At 40.7% G+C, this 25,414-nt stretch overlaps 1 protein-coding gene across 1 annotated transcript in view; it reads left to right on the forward strand.

Moving 5' to 3' along the window:
- The first annotated feature begins 955 nt into the window (after positions 1–955).
- rhd (Rh blood group, D antigen) overlaps positions 956–25,414 on the forward strand; it is a 37,582-nt gene continuing 13,123 nt past the window's right edge. Inside the window, exons 1-6 of the mRNA XM_041213439.1 lie at positions 956–1,238; positions 3,819–4,005; positions 13,677–13,827; positions 14,908–15,055; positions 20,261–20,421; positions 24,088–24,225. Coding sequence (XP_041069373.1) covers positions 1,097–1,238; positions 3,819–4,005; positions 13,677–13,827; positions 14,908–15,055; positions 20,261–20,421; positions 24,088–24,225 — 927 coding nt within the window. The 5' untranslated portion in view covers positions 956–1,096. The remainder of the gene's footprint in view (positions 1,239–3,818; positions 4,006–13,676; positions 13,828–14,907; positions 15,056–20,260; positions 20,422–24,087; positions 24,226–25,414) is intronic.

Here is a 25,414-nt window from a genome sequence, read left to right on the forward strand (position 1 = left end):
CTGCATTTTAACATGTGCCTGCCCTTTGATGGTCTGGGCCCCAGAGTGGAAAGCTGCCAATGCTATTCATGCTGCTTATAAGCAGCTCTTCATCTGAGAGGGCGGATCAAGGGCCTGCAGCAGCATCTTAAAGGGGAAGGCTGGAAGCATCAGGCCCTGAACAGAGGAGCATATTTTTGTGACAGGAAATTTGACAAGCACACCCAGTAGCAGGAAAATGAACTTGATGAGGCCTGGAAGGCTCAAAAATCTCAGGACTCGAAAAATTTCAGCCAGACCCACTTCCACCTTCCCTGCAGTTAAGGATCCCTTTAAATATTGCCAAACATGGCCGCCTCCCTGAGTTGAGGAGGTAGTGGCGGTGGTGCTGATAGACATGAAAAAGGCATTCGGGGTCCAAACAGCATCAGCTGATCATTCAAATATTTTAATTAAGTCCCTGCATATTTCCTATGGGATCCTTGGATGTTTAGATTGGAATGGGCAGACCTCCAGCAGTTAGTTGTCATTTTTATGGTTCATTCCCAGCCTGTTTACATTTAAAAATGGGGCAGCAGTAAGAGGAAAATCATTTCCAATGCTTGTTGGGCTTTGAGGTTTGTACGAAATGGGGGAACTCGCTGTTGGCTGCATGTGCTGGGAGGCAGCCCCTCACTTTTTTCCATAAGAACCCGGTGGGTAATCAGGAAGATGGATAATTGCCACACAGATAATGGACATTACCAAACTCGTTATCGAATAAAATGTAGCAACAAAATGTAATTGCAGATTAAAGCCAATATTTAAATATAAATTTGCACCAAGAGATAGTAAAGAAGACGATAAATGGTAAGTATAATTTGATGAAGCTCAGAACGGGGATGGTAAAAATATTTTGCCTGCTAGTTGATCAGACTAATGTGGTTGGATAACTTTGCAATCCTATTAAGACACAGCCCCTTGAAGATATAGGTGTGTCCAATGCATTTTATCTAATAGTAGCTTTTGCTTGTGACTGCGTAATAACAAACAGACAAATACAAGGACTTTATATTTAGTCATTTTATTGACATTTAATCGAAAGGAGAAAGTTCCTAAAATTTTTAGAAAAGTCATAATGTCTCAGAAGCTAGCTCCAAGCATCAGGATTAGCTTTCCTCTGTTGGCTTTGATTTTACAATGCACAATAATAGTATTATTTGCATTATTTATTGATTACAGGGGAGATCGTCCAAAGAAATACGTTGCCACATACCCAGGTAAGTGTGCATAAAACTATTTTCTGTAGCAATCAAAATGTTAAATGTGTGCTTTTTTTAAATAGTGCTGTTAATTCCCATCCAATAGGAAATGGATTGTGACTAACAAGACTTAGTTCATGTAGGAACCTTCGTAACAGTCGGGCATAGGAAATCTTCAACCACACTAACCAGGTTAACTTTGGATTTCAATGTCAGAAGGCAGTGCTCTAAAAGTCTGCAGCATTTTGTCTTCGGCCATCACTTAACCACTAACGGACTTTCAATACATTTTATTGAGTCTTCTATAAGTGAAGCTCATAGTAACAAAAATGTTCTTTACATCTGTCAGTGCATTATTGCAAACTATTTCGTAAAAGTCAAGAACAATTGCAAATTTTCTAGTGAAAACTGAGATGTTTGCATCAGAAATACAGGAAAAATTAAAGGAGCCAGTTTATATTGCTCAGGGAAAAAGAAATAATTGTGAGCTCTGTAAAATGGTGTTCCCTGTTTTATACACATGACCGCTTTTTCATTGTGGATGAGGGAGAATTATAGTTTCAGAATGAAGGCAACAAATTGAAGACTAAGAGATCAAGAGTAACATTTCCTAAACTTCAGAACTGCCCTTCGAAGGTGCCACTCATGAAGGTGATTAATGCACTGATGCCGCAAGCTTATTTTTATGTAATATTAGCAAAATTGAACTTTTTGGCATTTTCTATTTCCACTTATTCCCTTCCCTCTTTTTAAAAAAGTTCTCTTCCCCCTCCTGTAAGGTTTCTTTGCACTTCATAGCTTCTCTGACTGACAGTAAATGGTTCATCACAGGAATATGTATGGTTCTCCCTCCAATTTCGCGCTACTTACTCTGGGGAATAACCCAAAGTCAATCTTCCCCTAATGTGCGGCCGAATGAATTTTTCATGTTCTGAATCATAGATGAAAACTTTGTCTCTATTTGTTACTTGGCAGAGCTTACTAGAGCAAAATTTCCTGCACCACCTCATTACTCGTCTTCTTTATGGCCAGAATTTTACGGCCCCACTGTGGCGGGAACAGGGCTGTAATATATGGCGAGCTTTTCTAAACTCCATTCATTTCAGGTGGACCATAAAATCCCACTGGCGTAAAACTCTGCCCCTATGTTTCTAGCATTAAAATGTACAGCAATATATTTATTCTAGCAATAATTCTCAATTCACAATATTAATACATAAGGAAAATTGCATTTAAGCTGAATATGTTATTAATTTTTGAATTAAAATGTTACATTTGTGAAGTACCTGGGGATGTTTCCTTGCATTAATTATTAAATCACCTTCAGCTAAGTCAAAGAAAACTGTGATGTGTACAAATTAAATAAAGTGAGCAGTGATCTCCAATGACTGGAATTATTTATAAACTATAGCACAAAGGTTAAATGCTATAGGGCGAAACACAGGAATCAAACCAAGCAACAAAAGTAAAACGCACAAGTGAATGTGTCTTAAACCTGGGAGTAAATAGAGACATTTGAATGTTGTGTTCTGACTGTCTTTCTGATGCAATAAGTTTGGGCAAGGATATAAAGATCAGTAGCTCACAGCAGCAACTCTTAAGATATGATAAAACCAAACCATCAGTTCCAGTGTCAAAATAACTGGGCGTTAAATTCTGACAGTGCTGATAAGGGAAACCCACAACTGTTTCTTCTTAAAAGTCACTTTGGAATTCTATTGCGCTTAATGTTGGTTTTAAACACACGACACAGGAAAACTTGGAAATTATGAAAGAAATTTTCATCCATATAGTTACCTCCCCTGTTGAATGTTGCTATTTACAATGTTACATGTTATTACTGTAAAAGTTTCACAGTTACATATCACCAAGTCACACTTCTTGGAAGCATTTCTGAGCACTTTACATGCAGGCAAACCCGCAGCCAATTTGCACAAGCAAAATCCAACAGTATGATGAATGTGTTTGTTTTGATGGTGTTGGTTGAGGGAGGAATGTTAACCAGGATATTGGGAGAACTCTATTTTGAATAGTGTTATTGGAAATATTAGTGTTCACCTGATATCAGGGATTGTGGAAGGTCAACAACACAAGTTGTTTGCCATTGCAACACTTAACTTTGGTACTTACAGCATGTTCATGTCACAATGAAATACAGATTCTGTATTAATTGGTATAGACTTTAGTGGCACTAGTTACCTCTAATCAGTTTGGTGGTGAAACCTGGGAACTGCATAAAGCAGATGTTAAAGTTCATGCTGGTTACCATGCACCTATACAGACTCACACAGTGCTTTGATGACCTCAGGAAGTCTCAAAGAGCGTTATAACCAATGAAGTACTTTTGAAGTGATGTAATGTAAGAAAGCTATCGCTAGAGTACGGATTTATAGCTGACTCTGAAACAAAATGACAATTAATTGAAGTTATTACAAAGACAAAATATAATTACTATAGTGGAAGTGATAGCTCAATGGAGTAATATTGGGACACAACCAGTTAAGTCATATGTTATTTTAGGTTATGATTTAATTCTCTTTCAATGATTAAAATTTCAGTTTTGACTGCAGTTCCCTTTTACTTTTATTTCAATAACAGTATTTCAAGATGTCAATACAATGGTCTTTCTTGGCTTTGGCTTCCTGGCTACATTCCTCAAGCGATATGGGCACAGCAGCATTGCCTTTACCTTGCTCCTTGCAGCCTTTGCACTTCAGTGGGCTACGATTGTAGAAGGTTTGCTCTTTGACTTTAAGAACTTCAAGATACAAATAACCATAATCAGGTAAAAAATTTCTTGATACTTCCTTATAAGAAAAGACCTTAAGCTCAATAGATAGATTGACTGAAGATAGTCACGTTCTGAACTACGTATAGTGTTTTTTTTTAGTTTCATCTGTCACCCTAAGTGAACTGCATTGGGATAGTAAATAATTCTGCCAGTTGTGGGATTACTTGAGAATGCAGCCTCTTTGGAGAGCTCTTTCCCAGAGCTTCTTGGAGATTTGAATTTCCTTCGGCCAGAACTTTGCATTCCTAGGAGTTCAACTGCATTTAAGCTTGACAGGACTATAAACTAAGATTGGTGGCTCAGGGCTAATTGCTAGCCAGGAAATGTATACTTGATAACTGAATAGATGCAAGGTTTATTAGATATTTATGATTGCAGATTTTGAAAAGAGTCATATGCTGGATCAACAGAGACTGACTTAGAATAGGACCCTTATTAAAATGTCCTGAGCAGTTCCTTGGCTTGTGGTTTATCTTATAGGGCGGCTGTGCAATACACTAGGAACAAGTTGTTGTACCATTGAGTATATGTGCTCTGTTTGCTACATGAGGATAGATTATATTAACCATACTTTTTAGTATGATAACAATTAAAAAATGGAATAATCATGGCTTGGAATTTGCTGGTCTAATAACAACAAAGCTGTCAGCACTTGTCATTATTACATGATAAAACTGACACCAACTTTTGGCATCTCTACATGTGTAGTTAAATGCAAAGATCTAGATGTTGATTTCAATGATAGCCTGCATCTCCACAAGCTGTGCTGATTCATCCTTTGCCAATAGAATCTAAACAGAGATCACTATGATAGTTGGAATTTAGAGGTTACCCACAATTCACGCATTTACGGGCAAAATTTTACGGCAGTGGAATTTTATGTTCCCACCAAAGCCAATGAGGTTTAAAATGTCTCGCTGCATTTTACGGCCCCGTCCACACTGAAACAGGGCCGTAAAATTCTGCCCTATAAATTGATGAACAACCTCTTTGGCCTTGAAAATTAATTTTACAAGTGTGGATTCTCATTTCCTCAGATGAAAAGTAACATTGCAGATTTTTTTAAATGTTTTTTTTTAGATTCCCTGTGTTTCTCATCTATATTTCTCTTAATCCCAGGTGTATATCACAATCTTTATTTGACAGCTTATACAATGATTTAAATTTCATTTATATTTCCTGTTTTTTTAACTCCTGTTTTGTAGTCTAGATGCCTTTCTGAGGATTTTTCTGTCTGATTGGTTGAAGAGCTTCTGCTCTTGTGCCCTCCTCCCAGATGTATATGGAGGTTATGCCATGCTGGGTAAAACACTTAAAAACTACAAATCCCAGAGGGCAAGCCCAAGAAAATTCTCTGAGCAATGCAAGGTGAATGGTGAAAGCCATTCCTTCATTGCTTACAGCAAAATCCAAACCATAGTGATCTAGAAATTTAACAATTGCATTTGTAATTCATGTGCCAAAGCTACCCACCACTGGATTTAATTTGCCTCAGTTAAGATGCCTTGTTTTTAGTTCTATTCAATATCAAAATGGAGTGCATTAAAATAGTAAATCATTTAACTTCCTGCTGATGCATTCACATTACACGCAGCAGTGTTGCATTCATGATGGCTCATCCAATTAGTCATGTAATTTCCCATTACTGCCTCTTTGGCCTGTAAAGCAAAGCTATGAGTCAGGACATGATTTAAATTTGCAGTTGGAGAGCAGTTTGACTCACAGCACTTGGTTTTACTCAGCCTAGTTAGCATGGTTGTTTCTTCTACTGCACTCTGGTCTGTGACAAAGAAATTATGACATTCAACATGAAGGAGTTTATACAACAAAAAAGTATCCCTAACCCTACTTCATATACACTAACTGGGTAATATGAACTGATGCCACTCCTCATTACCTATGGTAGTTGGATTCAAAGAAACAGCTCAGATGGATGGCCATATACTGATGATGTTTTAATATCTATGGCACAGTACTATGTTAATGTGCTAATACATTGTATCACACATTAGTGTAATGTGGTTTTGCTCTCTTTAATATTCATAATTGCCAGCAGAGGAGTAGAGTTAAGGTATTTAAACATAGAAACTAGGCACAGGAGGAGGCCATTCAGCCCTCTGAGCCTGCTCCACCATTCAATATGACCATGGCTGATCCTCTATCTCAATGCCATATTCCCGCTTTCTCTCCATACCCCTTGATACCCCTAATATCCAAAATATTATCAGTTTCTTTCTTGAATATACTCAGTGACTCGGCTTCCACAGCCTTCTATGGTAGAGAATTCCATAGGTTGACCACCCTCTGATTGAAGAAATTTTTCCTTATCTCATTCCTAGATGGCCTGCTCGTATCCTGAGACTGTGGCCCCTGGTTTTAGACCCCCCAATCAGGGGAAACAGCCTCTCTGCATCTAGTCTGTCTAGACCTGTTAGGATTTTATACAGTTCAATCAGATCCCCTCTCATTCTTCTAAACTCTAGCGAATACAGGCCCAGTCGCACCAATCTCTCCTCCTACTACAATCCTACCTTCCCTGGTATCAGCCTAGTGAACCTTCGCTGCAATCCCTCTATGGCAAGTATATCCTTTCTTAGGTAGAGAGACCCAAACTACACGCAATACTCTAGGTGTGGTCTCACCAAGGCCTAGTATAACTGCAGTAAGATGACCCTACTTCTGAATTCAAATCCTCTTGCAATAAAGGCCAACATACCATTTGTCTTCCTAGTTGCTTGCTGCACCTGCCTCTTTACTTTCATTGACTGGTGTACAAGGACACCAGATGCCTTTGTACATCCACATTTCCCAATATATCATCATTTGAATAATACTCTGCCTTTCTGTTTTTTAATCCAAAGCATATAACTTCACATTTACCCATATTGTACTGCATCTGCCACGTGTTAGCCCACACACACAACTTGTTTAAATCACCCTGAAGCCTCCTTGCACGCTCCCCACAACTCAAAACCCCGCCTAGTTTTGTATCATCAGCAAACTTGGAAATATTGCATTTGGTTTCCTCATCAAAGTCATTTTTATTTGTCATGAATATCTGTAGCCCAAGCACTGATCCCTGCAGCACACCTCTAGTCACCACCTGCCATCCGGAAAAAGACCAATTTATTCCCACTCTGTTTCTGGCTTGTCAATCAATTCTCAATCCATGCCAGTATATTACCCCTGATCCCATGTGCTTTAATTTTGCCCTCTAGCCTCTTATGTGGGACCTTATCAAAACCCTTCTTGAAATCCAAATATACCACATCCACTGGTTCTCCCTTATCTATTCTATTAGTTGCATCCTCAAAAAACTCCAGTCAATTAGTTAAGCATGATTTCCCTTTCATAAATCCATGCTGACTTTGTCTAATCTCGTTAATGCTTTCCAAGTGTTCTGTTACCATGTCTTTTATAATAGACTCTAGCATTTTCCCCACTACTGATGTTAAGCTAACTTGTCTGTAATTCTCTGTTTTTTCTCTCCCTCCTTTTTTAAATAGTAGGGTTACATTTGCATCCCTCCAATCTGTAGGAGCTGCACCAGAGTCTATAGAATTTTGGAAGATGACCACCAATGCATTCAATATTTCCTTTATTTCCAGGGCCAATATTTCCAGGGCCACTTCCTTTAGTATTCTGGGAATTAGATTATTAGGTCCTGGGGATTTTTCAGCCTTTAACCCCATTAAATTCTCTAGTACCATTTTTTTTACTAATACTGATTTTCTTCAGTTCCTCCCTATCACTAGACCCTTGGTTCCCTAACATTTCTGGGAAATTATTTGTGTCCTCTTTTGTGAAGACAGAACCAAAATATGTTTTCAAATCTTCTGCCATTTCTTTGTTCCCCATTATAATTTCCCCGATTTCTGACTGTAAGGGACCTACATTTGGCTTTGCTTATCTTTTTCTCTTCACATATTTATAGAAGCTTTTACAGTCAATTTTTATGTTCCCTGCAATCTTACTCTCATACTCCATTTTCCCCTTCTTGATCAATCTTTTTGTCCACTTTTGCTGAATTCTAAACTGCTCCCAATCCTCAGGCTTGCTGTTTTTTCTGGCAATTTTATATGTCTCCTCTTTGGATCTAATACTATCCCTAATTTGTTTTGTAATTCATGGTTAAGCCACCTTTCCTGTTTTATTTTTGCACCAGACAGGAATGAATAGCTATTGTAATTCATGCATATGTTCCTTAAATATTAGCCATTGCCTATCCAGCATCAACCCTTTTAGTATGGTTCCCCAATTCATCATTGCCAACTCACACCTCATACCCTCATAGCTCTCTTTATTTAGATTCAGGACCCTAGTTTCGGATTCAACTTCCTCATTCTCCATCTTAATGGACAATTCTTTATGGTCACTCTTCCTCATGAGACCCTGCACAACAAGATTGTTAATTAATTCTTTCTCATTGCATAATAACCAATCGAGGATAGCCTGCTCTCTAGTTGGTTGCCCAACGTATTGGTCTAAAAAACCATCATGTATACACTCCAGGAAATCCTCCTCCACAGTATTATTGCTAGTTTGGTTTGTTCAATCTATAGGTAGATGAAAGTCACCCGTGATTGTACCCTTATTGCATGCATCTCTAATTTCCTGTTTAATGCCTTCCCATTAAATGCCTTCCCACTGTTTGGGGGGCCTATAGACAACCCCCACTAATGTTTTCTGCCCTTTGGTGTTTCTTTTCTCCACCCAAACAGATTCCACTTCATGATTTTCTGACAAAATATCCTTCCTCACTATTGCATTGATTTCCTCCTTTACTAACAGTGCTACCCCACCTCCTTTCCCTATTGGTCTGTCCTTCCTTAATATTGAATACCCCTTGATGTTCAGTTTCCATCCTTAGTCACCCTGCAGCCATGTCTCCATAATTGCAACTATATCATAACCATTTAGATCTATTTGCGCTGTTAGTTCACCTACCTTATTGCAAATGCTTCACGCATTAAAATACAATTTGCCACAAGCAAGGAGAGAAAAGTAGAGGATGAATTAACTCACATTACTGATGTACATTACTGATGTACATGACTCATGTACATTTCATGGTAGACAGTTTAGAATCATTATGGCCAAAGCCATGTGGCAGCACATCATTTACCAAGTTTTGGTCAGGATGTGATGTTTAGTGAAAGGCAAAAATCAAAATAAATACAGAGATAAAAGTAAAACGAGTAATTGTGGTAGGATATGGACAATAAGAAATCAGCATGTACAAAGCTAGAAGGAGGGCAGAATTGTCCCAGATTTGCACTAAGTGTGGTAGCAGGCAGGAAAAAGGACGTTTTACCCATTGGCTGCAATGGTGGCTTTTCATGTCGTATTGTCCCATTCCCACCTCTTCAATCCATGCTTTCCCGGGAAGCACGCCGTTTCACTGGCGGGCAGCTTCCAATTTGCCCGCCTCACCTCGCCGCTCCCTCATGCTGTGCGCCATGATTAAAGTGCAGTTGCGTGCGCACCTCTCACTGCTACCAGCTCAGGTGAGAAGACTGCAGCCACCCGATTCAGTGATGCGTCCCTGGAATGCTTTTTGAGTGCCGTGGATGCCTGGCGTGGTGTCGTCTACCTCCACTCCAGCTGTTGGAGAGGTAGCAACATCACCGGTTTGTGAGGCAGTGATAGCGGTGGTCAGCGCCATCACCCTGCAAAAGAGGACAGCAACCCAGTTCCAAAAGGGGATGAATGATCTCCTCTGTTGCACTAGGGTAATTCACTCATCTTATCACTCTCAACTCACACACTCACAAACTCATCACACACCCACAGGGATCTCACACCTCAAGGGACAACACCACTAACTCTCACACACACCCTCACATCTCCATCAGGCTCATATCCTCTCAAACTCGTGTCCTCATCCTGTCCATGGCTCTGCTCACCACACAAACATTCCACGTAGTGCCATGTGTCCGCTTCACACTCTATTTGTATTCATGCAGGAAAAGCTGGCTCACAACATCAGGGAGTGGCCCCCGTTAAGCCCCTCACGCACTTTGAGGAGTGTGCCATTGCGCTGACTGGTGAGGATGTGGACCGTGCCTGTGGCAATGGTGAGGTCAGCGGTAAACACCCACATGAGGATCCTGCACCACATTACCCCTCCCTCAACGCAACTGTCAGCGCTCTCTCTCCTGCTTTTGTCTCTGCTGCCAAGCACTAATTATCTCTGCTTTGGTTCACAGGGAGCTCTGCCAAGCAACTGACATCCTCAGTCAGCTAGTCCCTCAGATCTATCCAGGTCCTCTCCTCCAGCCAAGGGAACACCTCCTCCATTGAAGAGCTGGGAATAAGCAGGCTGGAAGACCCATCACAGCGGTTACCCACATGCTCTGCCAATGCAGAGACACACACCTTGGTGGGACCTAGACCTAGAGCAGATTCAGGTTAATAATCTGGTGATCACCATAAGGACACATGTCCACAGCAGGAGGAGGCAGGTTCAGTTGAGCTCCCTTGCATTTGGAGGACAACTGAGGAAGAGGCATCTGCGAGGTCCGAGTCAAGTGATGAGCCTCTGGATTCGGCCTTCCAACTCATTGTGGAGAGTCAGCAGACAGCATGGGAACATCACACAGAGCTGTTGAAAGCCCTCAAAAGAGTGGCATGTGAGTGGAAGGAGTGTGTTCGCCTGCTCTCGGATGAAATGGTGCCTACAGGTGCGCACATGGAAATCTCCATGGGGAGGATGGCAGAGGCCATAGAGATCCTGGTCCAGCAGAATACGCAGACCTGCACTCCATCATGGTAGCCATGGGTGAGTTCCTGTAATGGCAAAGCAAGAGGGAAACGGTGCACCTCGATGTCCCTCCAGGTGCTCCTTCCCCTCAAGGAGTCAGGCTGGAGCCCTCGGGCACCCGAAGAGAGGAGGAGCAGCAGCTGGACAACCCTGGGTCATCCACTCAGGAATATCCGAGGCTGTCCTTTCCCCTTTGCCTGTGACCACACCCCCAACCCCCCCACCAACCCCCCCCCCCCCCCACCACCCTGCCCGTAACCCCCCCCCCCCCCCCCCCCCCACCACCCTCCCAACCTCGTCCTCTGTTACTACAGAAGGAGCAACTGGCCCTCAGGAGGACAGCCAAAGCGAGCCAAGGTCTCCAGGGCCTCAGCTTTCTAGAGGACCCACGCCAAAGTCATCAGAGGCAACAGGGCCAATCATTGCACAGGCTGTCTCCACCCATGCTGCAGATGTCAGGGCAGCACCTAGAAGAAGTGGTAGGCCTTGAAAAGTTAAGAAATTCCAATCATAAGTGGTTGCACAGGTGAACACGCTTTGTCACTTTATAAACTGAAAATATATTCACTTTCAATGGATAATGTATAAAAGTGCCTTTCTGCTTCATTTATATGCTTCATGAGCACCATCACCCTCCCCAGCAGAATCCCATCACCCCCGGCCAGTTAGCCCATGAGTGATTCTGCAGGGAGAGGTGTGTGTGTGTGTGTGTGTGTGTGTGTGTGTGGCAGGGCCTTTTGGAGCCTCATGCAATCACTCTCTCAGCCACATGGATCCTTCCTCCATCACACTCACCTCAATGTCCTGAACATTTTCAATGCTGTCTGCTGGGTTCTCTTTCAGTTGTCCATCTGAGCTGACTTGCATCTCCACCCAACCACTGGTCACACTCCCATGTAGCACCTGTTCCCACCCAACATGAGGCTCCGCTGACTTTCGATTCTGCAAAATGGTACTGGTGAAGTATGCCTTTAGCTTCCCCCGTGCTTTCTGCACCACCTCCCCCACCCCCCTCCATTCACCCATGACCTTTCCCCCAACACTGTTGAACACCCCCATCCTCCAGCATCCCTTCCATCCCTTCCACCTTCTTACCATCACCCCTACCAACCAGAACGTTTTTCTTTCCGGGATGTCCAGGTGAACGTGTATGTTCCCTACCTTCCCAAGAACCCCACCCCCATCCACATTGTCCTCCACGAGCTCCTCTTCCCCACTCCCAGGATCCGAGTCTGCCTCCAAGCACCCACCAACCACCCTCACTGTCCTTTCTACCTCTGCCATTGCACCATCACCCTCCCACCCTACTGGCTCACTCTATTTCACTCCCCGGAGGCAGTCATCGACTTCACAGATACCTCCCTTGCAAGTTCACCCGGACATCCCAGCCCCACCACTTACTCATTCCTCCACCCATACTCCTTCTTCCACCCTTACCCCTTTCTCCCTCCAGAATCCATCCCCCCCCACCACCCCACCCCCCCCCCACCACGCCCCGCATCGAACTCCGGCAAGCAGTGCTTTTAATGATATGCAGATGTACTTAAAATGAATTTCCCAACATTCGGCAGCAGGAAAGGCGACCCGCTGTTGATGGGCGGAGCAGAGGATTGCAATCTGGTTTCAGGACATCATGAAACCGACTTTTGGTCTTCCCGCCATATTGTCCCCTCATGCCCACCATGATGCCTGATGCCAACGGGCAAGGAAAACTCTGCCCTGATTATTTCTTACATCTTAAAATGTAAACATTTCCAGTGAAGTGCCAGAAATTCTGAAAAATTGTAGTGTCCTTTGGGACGTAGGCATTTGTATTCCTCCTAAACCTGTACCTATGTACTTCAAAACAGTGAAACTGCAATCTTTAGTCTCAACCAGAACCACTTGATTAAACCTGGTACCATGCAAGCAAATTCTTTGCAGTTGGAAAAGTTTGAAGCCTGCCCTTGAAGTTGGGTAAGTGGGAATACTTATAATTGGCAGAGTTTTAAGCAGAAAGGTGATTCTTAATCAGAGTTGGAAATCTGTGCAGAGAATATGCAGTCCATGGAGGGAGTTCAAAGGATGCATTCAGTATAGATGATTACAGTTGCCAGTCTAGCTTAGCTTTGAGGTGCCTTTCTCTTACAGTTCCTGTCTAATCATTGTGAAAGGGACAGATGAATCCTACTAGATATAGTAAAGGGCTCCAATTTAGCTCCTGCTTCTGGGAATACATTGGACATAAATCAGAAATAGAACCAGGTATAATAGTGGATCTTGGTCTTGACTGTGGGTTATCCAATGAAGTCTACTTATCCATATTCCTAAATCAGTGAGGCTTTATATTGCATATTATACATCTCTTTTTTTTTCTGATTTTTCTTTCTATATCCAAATTACAACTTTTTTGGTTTTAATAAACTGTTCTGCAAAGAAGTGAATTCACCAAAAAACAAACAGATTGTTTTTACTTTTGAGCTATCTGTTATGGTTTTGTTTGCTGTTGCTATTAGGAACAGAATCCACTATTCAAGCACTGTTGAAATGCAGCAAAAACACTGAAGTGGATTTATACCACAGCTGAAGCAAACTAGAAGTGATAAAGTCTCATATCACTTTTCTTTAGTGTGCTTGGTACTAAATGAGGACCGGAAGTGTGCTGCCAAAATTTGCATTGATATGCATATGAAGCTGCTTCATGTTGGTGCAAAACTCTGTAACTGCAGCCTAAAATGCAACGATGGTTAAACCTGTTATAATATATGGCGATTCATCATATTTAAAAATGCTTGGTTTCTACAGGGTACATGTCAACAGGCTCTGATACCGCATTTCATATTATCTCCAACTGGTTCAATTTGAATTTGGTTCATTTTTATGCCTGTCTGTCATAGCTAATGGAACTTGTTATTATTTTTAGTGTAATCCATGCGGACCTTAGTGCAGTATCTGCACTGGTCTCAATGGGAGCAGTTCTGGGAAACACCAGCCCTGTGCAGTTACTCCTGATGACCATCCTGGAGGTGACATGTTTCACTGTTAATAAATGGCTCCTGAATTTTTTGTTTGAGGTAAGCAGACAAAAGGGAAGGCAAGAACTGTACTTTGGAGGTTTTGGTGTGAAGATTAATCACATTCAAATGAAAAAATTAGAAGGGCAAAGTACATTTGTTACAAGCACTCCCCAAAATGCTATGTCAGAACAGTTAACATTGTTCTGGGATGATTTCTCTCAAGGTCATAACAGGTACTCATAAATTCATGGATTGCAATATTATCCACAGACGAGCATTCTTTCCAATTATCTTTCTTGGGTTTTCTGCTCATCATTTTAGATTCACCTTGAGGTTTGGTTTCATGAACACCATCCACCAGTGGAATTGACTAATTCAGGGACTTGTCTTGTTGGAGTGGCCCAATACCACATCAGGCAGTATTTTTGCTCACTGAACAATTGGTGAAATTCTACAGCTGGGTACTAAGTAAGGAAACCATTTTGCATCAAAAAATCTAGGCCTAGAAATTTAGTTTAGATCCATTTTCAGATGAAGTACGGTCAACACGCACATAGTGCATATTAGAAGCTGAAGTTGGGCTTCAGGTCTTATTTTAATAACTCCAGCAAACCGTCAGTACCTGAGGGATAATCTAACCAAGGTGTTTAAAACAATAAGGGATCCATTAGGGTAGATCAATCCAAAGAAATTATTTCCTGTGCTGGGGAATTCTGAACAAGGAGAGGTATCAGCATGAAATCAGGAAGTACTCTTTCATACAAAGAGTAGTGAAAAGCTGGCATTCTCTGCCACAAAAAGCTGTGGGGGCTGCATTTTAAGACCAAGATAAAAAGAGCTTTCTTAGCCAGGCTATCAAGGGATATGAAGCAAGAGCAAGTGTTGAAGTACAGCTCCGTCATGATCGAATTGAAAGTTTCAGGTGCTGAATGGCCTTTCCTGTTCTAATATTTTGTTTCAAACTGGGCTGACAGCCTATCTGGCTACAGCCCCCAGGTAAGCCTTGGGGGAGGTTGGAAGCATAGCCAGTGTTGCTTGTAGTGTTGCTGTTAGAGTAAGAAAAATAATGTTCAAATATTAATTCATGCTTTCATTGAAATGTAGCCAGATTTAAGCTCTTTTGCTGTTCCGTTACAGATTGACCGCAAAGATAGTAGCATGTATCTGCATCTTTTTGGAGCTGTTTTTGGACTGGTAGTTTCACGAGTTCTCTATCGCCCAGGGCTGAAAAATGGCCATGAGAAGGAAGGATCATTCCCGATATCTGACCTCTATTCTATGATTGGTATGTATCAATTTAAGCATTGTCTTTGGAATTCAAAGATGTCTTCTTAGATACCCATATTTTACACCCCAGCTTTTATCACTGCTCTGTCACTTGCCTCAGCTGCCTCATTCCAGTTAGCACCTATATGTGCAGAATGTGTAACATCCCACAGGGTTTCTAGCACACACATTATGTTGCCTAGAACCACCTGAAGTGATTGAGAAATGAGTGTAATGACATGGCAAGTTGAGAAAGGAACCAAAATACATCCAGTCCTAGGCTGCAGCAGATCTCACTCTCAGCCCTCAGGCTATTCAAAAGGATACCCTGCATTTGTTGGATTTTCATTTCACAACGCCAGCCTCTAGTCCGTCTAATCAGTTTTCATTTTTATTTGATTTTATGAGCTTCTACTTATTTTTCAAGAAACGAAAAGAAACATATCAGAGAAGCCTTTTAGTAATGCAGCAGCATCATTATAATTATACGAGTTTACAGCAAGTAATTAGGGAAGCTAATAGAATATTATCATTTATTTCCAGGGAATTGAATACAAAAGTAGGGAGTTAATGCTTCCAGGGCATTGGTGAGACCACACCTGGAGTACTGTGTACAGTATTGGTCTCCTTATTTAAGGAAGGATGTAAGTATGTTGGAAGCAGTTCAGGGAAGGTTTACTAAACTAATACCTGGATTTGGTGAGTTGTCTTATGAGGAAAGGTTGAACAGGCTGGGCTTGTATCCGCTGGAGTTTAGGAGAGTAAAAAGTGACTTGATTGGAACATATAAGACCCTGAGGGGTCTTGATAGGGTGGATGTGGAGAGGAATCTGGTACTAGGGGCCACTGTTTAAAAATAGGTGTCGCCCATTTAGGACAGAGATGAAGGGAATTTTTTTCTCTGAGAGGGTTGTAAGTCTTTGGAATTCTCTTCCTCAAAAGGCAGTGGAAGCAGAGTCTTTGAGTATTTTTAAGGCAGAGGTGAATAGATTCTTGATACGTTTGGGGGTGAAAGGTTATCAGAGGTAGGCAGGAATGTGGAGTTGAGGCCACAATCAGATCAGCCATGATCTCATTGAATGGCAGAGCAGGTTCGAACGGCCGGGTAGCCTATTCCTGCTCCTAATTCATATGTTTGTTTGTTCCTAAGTTTGTGTGCATGAACTCAGTGCTGTAATAATAGATTTGAAACTTTCTGGAAACTGTTTCAAGGATAATTTTTCAAGAAACCTCTAATCGAACTGGTATTTCAGAAACTCTCCAGGAAATCACTTAGGAAGTGTAAAATGGAAATATCAGAAGTACAAGTGCAGACCTAGGCCAGAATTTTCACGCAGACAGAAAGGCTCTCCACCTTTGCAAAAATGGCGGCGGAGGCCTGGATCTGAAAGTCGCATCCCCGAACCTGGCTTCAGCCATTTTTACTGCGGGGAATGGGGGAGGGTTCTAATGTGCACATCCATGGCTCGCAGCGGCAACTGCATATGTTAAAGTACAGCTGCCTCGGTCAGATCTAACTTTGGCTGACGGGATGCCCAGAACATGACTTGTTCATTTTAGACCAGGTAGAAGAAGGTAGGGCACTCTTTTGAAGAGGTAAGCTGTCCTTTTGGATATGGTCCAGGGACACCTTTGGGAGAGGTCAGGTACCCTATGGGAGAAGTAAAGTGCCCTTTGGGAGAGGTGAGGTGCTCTTTGGGGTTGTTAAAATTAGACATGAATGTATGTAAAAAGTGGATAAACTCATTTGAATTGTCAAGTTCATCAGAACTATCAAAAGCACTGTCAGAAGAACCCAAATTGGGTTTGTGGAGCAGGACATTGTCCTGACCTGCACTCCTGACCAGAGAATGAAAATTCAGGTCATAGTCTATAACATATTCAATCTTTATTCTATATTACTACTATGACTACATCTCATAGGTTCTTCATTGGCCATAAAGTGCTTTGGGATGTCCTGAGGTCATGAAAGGTGCAGCATAATTGTACCCGTTTTTACCATTATAATTTCTCAGGGGAGATTTAACTCCCTCCACCTGTTGGAAAGTGGGTGGTTGTGCAATTAAAATGGAGGTAATAGGCTGACTCCTTTCCTGCTCCACTGCCTATTTCTCAGTGTCTTCTGCTGAAGCACCAACCTAAATCAGGGAGTGGTCTCATTAATCCCTATACAGGGAGCATCAAGACATGCATGGAACCTCAGTTCAGCTGCTGGTTTACCTGCCTATTACATGGAAATGTTCTGTTCAATAAAACTGGGAGTCAGTAGAAAAGACTTGAAAAAGTTGTGTTGAAATTATTTTTGTGGGGCCTTGAGGAGAGGGACTGCTCTGCCAGCCTTGACAAGAATAATGTGGGCCACTGCCAGCCCAGGCTCCCTCACCCCCATGATTGCAATTCCCCACTCCACCTCTGTTCCAAACTTACCCCCCCCCCTCCCCCACCACCTTAAACCAGCTTATATTTCAACCCTTCCTGGGATTCACCTGGTTCTGTCGAAGGGTCATGAGGACTCGAAACGTCAACTCTTTTCTTCTCCGCCGATGCTGCCAGACCTGCTGAGTTTTTCCAGGTAATTCTGTTTTTGTTTTGGAATTCCAGGATCCGCAGTTTTTTGTTTTTACCTATTTCCTACGTTGTCACCCTTTGGGCTCCCTGATGTTTCACTTGTCCAGAGAGGGCAAGTTACACCAGGCCTCCCAATGGCACTATTAGCTAACATGCTCAACTGGCCAGCCACCCAACAGTTAAAATCTGACCTGACCTACCCCACCTTGTCCACATTTCTGATGGAGACTGCTGAAACATGTCTCACTGCAATTGCAGCATCCCACCAGTGACAGTGCTGTAGCATCTTAGTCTTGCATCCCTCAGCTTCTGAACTGTAGAGAAACTCTTGTAATGTAACCAATCTTTATTTACAAATTGTCATAAGCTTTATCAAAGTATCAAAGGACAGATGAATGAATTTCAAAAAAGGAATCCAATAATGTCTACACATCCTGGGCAATTTTCCCCCAACCTCTAAACCCCTTTCACCTGATCACTACACTTAGTATTTGCTTCCTGCAAATACCATGTCCCAATATACATGAGATAAAATAGTATGTATAAAACATTTTTATTATAGGTGACTTAATGCTTGCATTCTTAAAAGAATTGGGCATCAATTTTGAAAAAAAAAGTTTATTGCTAATCAGATCACGTCCTAAAGCCTGTAGCATGGAAGAACCATCATCATAAACTACAATACAGCAATCATGTCTACAACCACATGTTTCATATTCTAAACTGCCGGAGAACTGAATTATAACATATTTGATGCACCAAACACTGGGCAAACTGTCACTGTTGAAATAGATGTCTAAACACTCTTAGAAGTGACAAACGAGGATGAAAAAACTATAACAAGGTTTCATTGTGTAATGAATTCAGGAGACAGCAGGTTAAGTTTTTACTTGGTACACTAGAAAACTTAATATTGGCCTGAATTTTGCAGTCAGCACTAAAGTAAACATGTTTGCCACTGACCTCAAGGAAAGCTACCAACTAAGATCTAACGATCTCTGTGCAGTCGATTTCACCTTTTCCTATGTTAATTTGATTCTGGGGCCAAGTCGCAGAGATCTCCAAAAGCCCAACAATAATTATGTCATCAAACAGGGTAAACAACCAATCACATTGCAGAAATCTCACAGACAGCAAACCAGGAAATTAAATGCATTGATTATTCTTCCCTTTTTAATAACATTTTACAGAGATGAAATAAAAATCGGGGCATACACATGGGATTAAGGTAATAGTTGAAATATCATAAATAAACTTTTAAAAAATATATTATATTAAATATATGTGGACTATTTTTATCATAGTGAAGAAATTTGACATTCCACAAATACAAAATTAGTTTTTCAGGCCAGAGAGGTTGCTTAATAGTAATTATGAACATGGTACAGTTAAAAACCCCAGTTACAGCTCATTCCAAAAAGACAACTTTTTCAAGGATTTGTGCAACATGACTAATGGCATGAAAGGAGTATTTCTCACCAGTTCAATGATTCCTAATTGATTGCAGTCAGTGGAGACTTAAATTGCACACCCTGCGAAGGAGTGTAGAATCATTGATAGCAGCCTGTGGATTTCCACATTTGACAGTGTTTGTGTGAATTCCACAAGTTGTTCTCAGTTTCAAAGGAGTAATGATGGCAAACGCTGATAGTTGCGCTATCATGACCACCACCAAATCCAGGACAAAATTAGCTCGGTTTTCATCTGGGCAATAACATTTTTTGGAAAACTGGAAAACAGTTGAATAAAGCTAAAGAAGAGATTAAATCAGGAATTAAACTTTTTCCCCACTACTTAAACACTGAATTTTTATATCTTGGCAAGAAAGAAGAGCTCACATTTATATAACGGTAGAGGTACCTCAAAATCCTTCACATGCAATGCATTAGTTTGAAGAACAAAGTGACTAATGGCATGAAAGGGGAATTTCTCACCAGTTCAATGATTCCTAATTGGTTGCAGTCAGTGGAGACTTAAATTGCACACCCTGTGAAGGAGTGTAGAATCATTGATAACAGCCTGTGGATTTCCATATTTGATAAACACAGCAGCCATTTTCAATGCAGCAAGATGTTATAAACAACAATGTGCTTTTGGCGGGCCTTGGTCGAAGGAAGAAGGCTGGCCATGACAACAGAGAATTCTCCAACCTTTGAATTATGCCAGTGATGTTTAACATATACCTTGAACCACTGGAACAAGCAGATGGGACGTCGGGGTAACACTTCATCTGAAGGTGATTCACATCTCATCTGATGGAACTGTTTAGAAAGAATACTCCACACTGGTAAGATTTTAGGGCCCCAGTTCTATCCTTCTAACCACAATCAGGTTTGATTTTGCTTATGTATATTTCTAATTCTTTTTCAACACTTACAAAAGGAAATATATTGTAAAATTTCTTTAAAATGCCCAGCAATATTATTTTAGTCAAGGAAACAGCCAATCGAATGGATGGTTCAGTAATTTTTCAGGAAATCCATAAAGAAGTGTATGATGCTCCGCTTGCAATAATGTGTTGTGAAAGGCTTTTTTAAGTAGATAAAATTAAAATTTGTATTTACCATTGTTCGTTGTGCCTTTTCCATGCAACATGAGTGCTTAGATGTCCTGCAGTTCTAAGTCTAATGACTAAAATTCTTCCTCTTGTCCACAGGTACTATCTTTCTGTGGATATTCTGGCCCAGTTTTAATGCAGCACTTCTTGATATGGATAGGGAGAAAGCTGTTTTCAACACCTACTATACCATGGCTGCTTGCACTGTTACAGTGTTTGCAATTTCCAGTCTCTTCCATGATAAAGGAAAAATAGACATGGTAATAGAATACTTTTAATCTATTTCACTTAATTGTGTTTATCAGAATTCTAGCAGTGACAGCTACCCTGCTTCCTCCATATAATTACTGTACTACTGTTGCCAAGTTATTATTCTGGGTTATAAACAATGAACTTGAGTGGGATCACAATGCTTTATTATTCACTCAAAGTGAAATATATATACCATTAAAACACTGGTTAAATAATAGATCTCCTTTAAACTTTTGTGGTAAGTATGCAATTCATTCTAGTGTTAAACAGACTTGCGACTAAGGTGAATTGTATGATAATGTACTTGTTGGAGACAAGTATGTTATTACCGTGCCAAGATACAGCCTACTTGTATTGTTTATTCACAAGCCTTAAGCTTAAGTGCTTAAGTTTGACCAAAGTAGGACATTGTTGTTCACTGGGACAGGGAAACAATTCAGTTTAATATTTCATCTGAAAAGCTGTGCTTCTGCTTTTCAGGCTATTTTTATAAAAATCTTTATTAAACAGATACATAAAGCTCAATGGGAATTGTCTTCCAGATAATTATTTGAAACAAAAAACATATAATGCAGGAATAAAGTGAACACTAAACCATCTGAAAGATAAAGATTTGTCAACACCTGTTGAGGAAGGATCTCACATGAAATATTAACCTCCCTTACTTCTTCAGGTTCTTTCTTTCTTTCAAATCCCCAATGTTGGCCATTACTCCTTTTATAAACTTGATAACATTTATATTTCTAAGCTTTATTTAAAGAATGACATTGAAAGAAATTACAAGACCAAATTGCGTTTTGCATCAGTTTCAGTTACTCCTGAATTGAGAGTTGGGATCATGTGGCAAATTCTTAATGTAACACATACTCTCAGGTGCCTCACTTTTGTTTATAAAGTGTTTTTTTTCTCTTTAACAATATGAAAATAAAAGATTCCCCAAATGCCATAGCAGAGTTTGTTGAGCCACACAGGTTATGTATGTTCATGCCTTTGATTCTCACTCTGTGTTGAGTTACTGGTTAGGGCAGCAGTAAGAGTCCTATAATTGGCTCTGGTGCCTCTGCATCAGGATCAAGGCCATTGACTGAAGTACCTGCTGCTGATTGCTATCCGGCACCACCCACTGAAAGACAGGATGTTGTGTGAGGGCAAGATCCAGGATGGGTGGAATGCCTCCTGTGTTTAAACAGCTTGCTCACACTCATGTGTTGAAACTCATACATAAAGATGGCAAGTTGGTTGAGTTACCAGAGGGCACCTGGTGCCTTTGGAACTGTACGCCAGCAAGGAGTCAATGCTGTCTGCAGATGAGAGAAAATTGTTGAGGAAAAATAAAATTTCTGAACTGAGAACTTCCACTCCTGTTTTGGAGTGGAAATTGAGTGTTTTGGAGCAGAGCTGCTGGTAAAATGGGGCAGAATCTATCTCCACCAGATTTTCAACTAATATTAATTTTCTGATAATTTTTACATAATTGAGTCTTCAAATAAAAAGAATAAAAAGTGTGTGTGAAAACTTTTACCCAAAAATAAGGTGAGGTTTAAAATACCATATATACTTGACTAATAGCCGATCTCATGTATAAATTGACCCCTGACTTTTGGCCAAAAAAAATTAATTTTTCATATATCCCGTGTATAAGTCGATCCCGACTTTTGACCATAAAACCCAAACTCTTGGTACTTATCAACCTCTCACTGCTGAAGTCAAACATGCCCTGGTGCAAACCCACTCATTGATAAAATCATAGAATAGTACACAATCGAAGACGTCTGTTCAGCTCCTCAAGACTCCTCATGATCAACACGTGCTGTCAAGGCTACCACCTCACTGGTGCACACTGCGTTCCCACCAATCCCGCCCTCTAAGATGGCAATATAGTGTCAAGGAGGAACAGCAGATACACGGCCCATTTCAAACTTAAAGATGTTGAGATTGCAGAACAGACAAATAATTGTGCGGCGACTAGAGAATAACTGAGAGCTTTAAAGATTGGAGGAAGCTCTCGGCAGTGCTTAGGAAGATGCCCAAGAATAAATGTGCAAACAGAGGAAAGCCTAGCGTGTGGCCGCAGTTGGAAAATTAAGTTGCAAAATCCGTTACTGAAAATTGCCTGAGTGCACTCTCAGTTTCCTGTGGATCTCTCCGAATCTTCGCCCTGAAACAAACAACATTGCCGATTTCAAGGCCAGGCTTATGAAGGGAAAGAATGTTGTACTGCGACAGAAGACCAAGATTTCACAGTCTCCCAGCAAAACTTGATGACAGACTTATTATCGCAGTTCAGCGGTTTATAATCAAAGATCGACAAAAGAATGGATCCAGATTGGCCTGTATTGGGAACATGGAAGAGACTCCCATGAGTTATGACATGCCAGCCAGTCAAACAGAGAGCCAAGTTGGAGAGAAAACAGTGTTGGTGAAGACAACTGGCCATGAAATAAACTGAATGAAATTGTATAAATTTGTATATATGGCTTTTGTTTTTGATGAATTTGATAAATTTGATGAATTTGGTGTTCACAAATTAATGTCGGTCTCCATGGAGGTTATGATTTATTCGATAATAAAAATACTTTTTGTCTCCTTTTCTGCTACTTTTGGGGGCGGGATCGGCAGGAAGAGTCTCCGACCTGGCAACTCGCCAATAACAAGACATTGGGAGAGGGCAGATTTCAACCCCTCGAGAATATTACTCGTATAAAAGTCGACGGCTACATTTTCGTTCAAAATTTAGCCTTAGAAACGTAACTTTTACATACAAATATACGGTAATAAAAAAAACATTTGACTGCCCAATATATAAATAATCCTTCACCCAGGATTTGGGATGAGGTTGTGACAAGACAGAGCAGATGGACTGCAATGTACAGCTGAAATTTCTAGTCTCTTCACTAGAACATTTTGTTCTTTGAAATCTTGCTTTATTTCTAGTGCCCTGCATTTGTTTTTACCACTTTCATCTTCTGGCTTTCAATCTTCATTGTGACTCCTCTTCCAGTTTTCTCTCCGTGTCACTCTTTGAGATTCTGGTTTTTCTCTGTGCTGTGTGCTCTATTTATGTGTGTGCCTCCGTGGCTTGCCAGGGCATTTGTGTGGGCTAACCCGTGCCATAATTAACTTACCGGGCAACCAAGGAACAGAGTCGTACTTAAAATAAACAATTAAATTTTCTATGTCATTCAAAAAGAACTTCCTTTTTAACTCTTTTGCTTAAAAACAGAATTGTGATATTAGGGAAATCTGTTAGAATATTAATATTTACAGTGCACCTCCACTTCACCTATGGCCCTCAAAAAAGTTCCAGCTCAGAGTGGCATTGGGCCTGAATTTAGAACCTTTAAGCTTTTGTGATGTGACAGAGAAAAAGAGAGTGTAGTTGAAAAAGGCAAAAAAGTACAAAAGCTTAAATTAAGCACATGACACTAGTTTATGTGAGGCGAGTGAGTCTGGTCCTAGAGCAATTTATTGCTGTGGATTGTGATCCTAAAAAAAAAGATTAGTGAGCAACCTCTGCTGTGTTAGAACACAATTTCAAATACTATGTACAAATCTATCATGTGAAAACTTGAAAAATGAACTTAGGAACTGGTCAATACTCTACCTTTGTGTATAAAATAGCGGTTCAAAAATAATTGATGTTTTACACTAATGTTTTAATTATGTCCCTACAGTCACACATCCGATGTGCTACACTGGCAGGGGGAGTTGCTATTGGGCTTTCTGCTCCTCTGATACCTTCTGTTTTTATCGCAATGTTAATTGGTTTAATTGCTGGTGCTATCTCCACCCTGGGGATGAAATACATGAAGGTAATGTGGAAAAAAAAACATTAAAAGTAAAACCTGTTTATGTACATACCTTACTTGTTCTATCTATTTTCATTTACTGTTCTTTTCCTTTGATGAAAGGGAAATGTACCTGGAATGGTCTGTTGAAATATAAACACCAGAGGTGAAAATTAAGAATGCAGGAGCAGTTGCAAACTTGCAGTAAGATCATTTGTTTGCAGAAGTCAATGATCTACAGTACAAGATCCTGTAAAATCCAGTCTGTGAATCCAATCATTTTTGTAGGTTTCTAAGTGAGTCAACAACTATCACCAGTAATAATGTGAGAAGGTCTGGCCACCACACCTTAGTAAGGATATACTGGGCTTGGAGGGTGTGGAGCGTAGGTTTACTAGAATAATACCTGGACTGCAAGAGTCAAGCTATGAGGAGAGATTAAACAAATGAGAGTTGTATTCCTTGGAATTTAGAAGGTTAAGGGTGAGTTGATTGAAGCCTCCAAGATATTAAGGAAACAAATAGCGTAGATTGGGAAAAACTATTTCTGCTGTTTGGGGAGTCCAAGGCCACAGGGTCAAGGTCAAAAAATGAAAGCCAGACCTTTCAGAAGTGAAATTAGGAAACACTTCTTCAAGCAAAGGATTTGGAAATTTAAGTAAATGGCAATTGATGCCAGATAAATTATTAATTTTAAAACTGAGATTGATAGATGTTTGTTAGCCAAAAGTATTAAAGGATATGGAGCAAAGGCAGGTGTATGGCGTTAGGTCACAGGTCAGCCATGATCTCACTGATACTCTTTTGAGTGAAGTATAGTCACTGTTCCAATGTAACTCTTTCGAGTACAAACCCGTTTCCATCTATTTCAGACGAAGTTACATTGTTTCATAGTTTGCCATTGTGAGATTTGAACTCTTGATCTTGGGGTTTCAAACCCAGTACCATAACCACTTGGCTATTTAGGCCAAGCTTATATATTTAGACAAGTCTGAGTTATATTGTTTCATAGTTTGCCATTGTGAGATTTGAACTCTTGCTCTTGGGGTTACAAACCCAGTACCATAACCACTTGGCTATTTAAGCCAAGCTTTGATCTCACTGCTGATGGAACGGGCTCAAGAGGCTAAATGGCCTACATCTGTTCCTATGTTCCTATTGCATCAATGTGGCTGATCTTATATTGACCAGCTGCCCTACATAAATTCAGAAT

This window comes from Carcharodon carcharias, chromosome 19, assembly GCF_017639515.1.
Source record: "Carcharodon carcharias isolate sCarCar2 chromosome 19, sCarCar2.pri, whole genome shotgun sequence".
In the NCBI taxonomy this organism is placed as follows: domain Eukaryota; kingdom Metazoa; phylum Chordata; class Chondrichthyes; order Lamniformes; family Lamnidae; genus Carcharodon; species Carcharodon carcharias.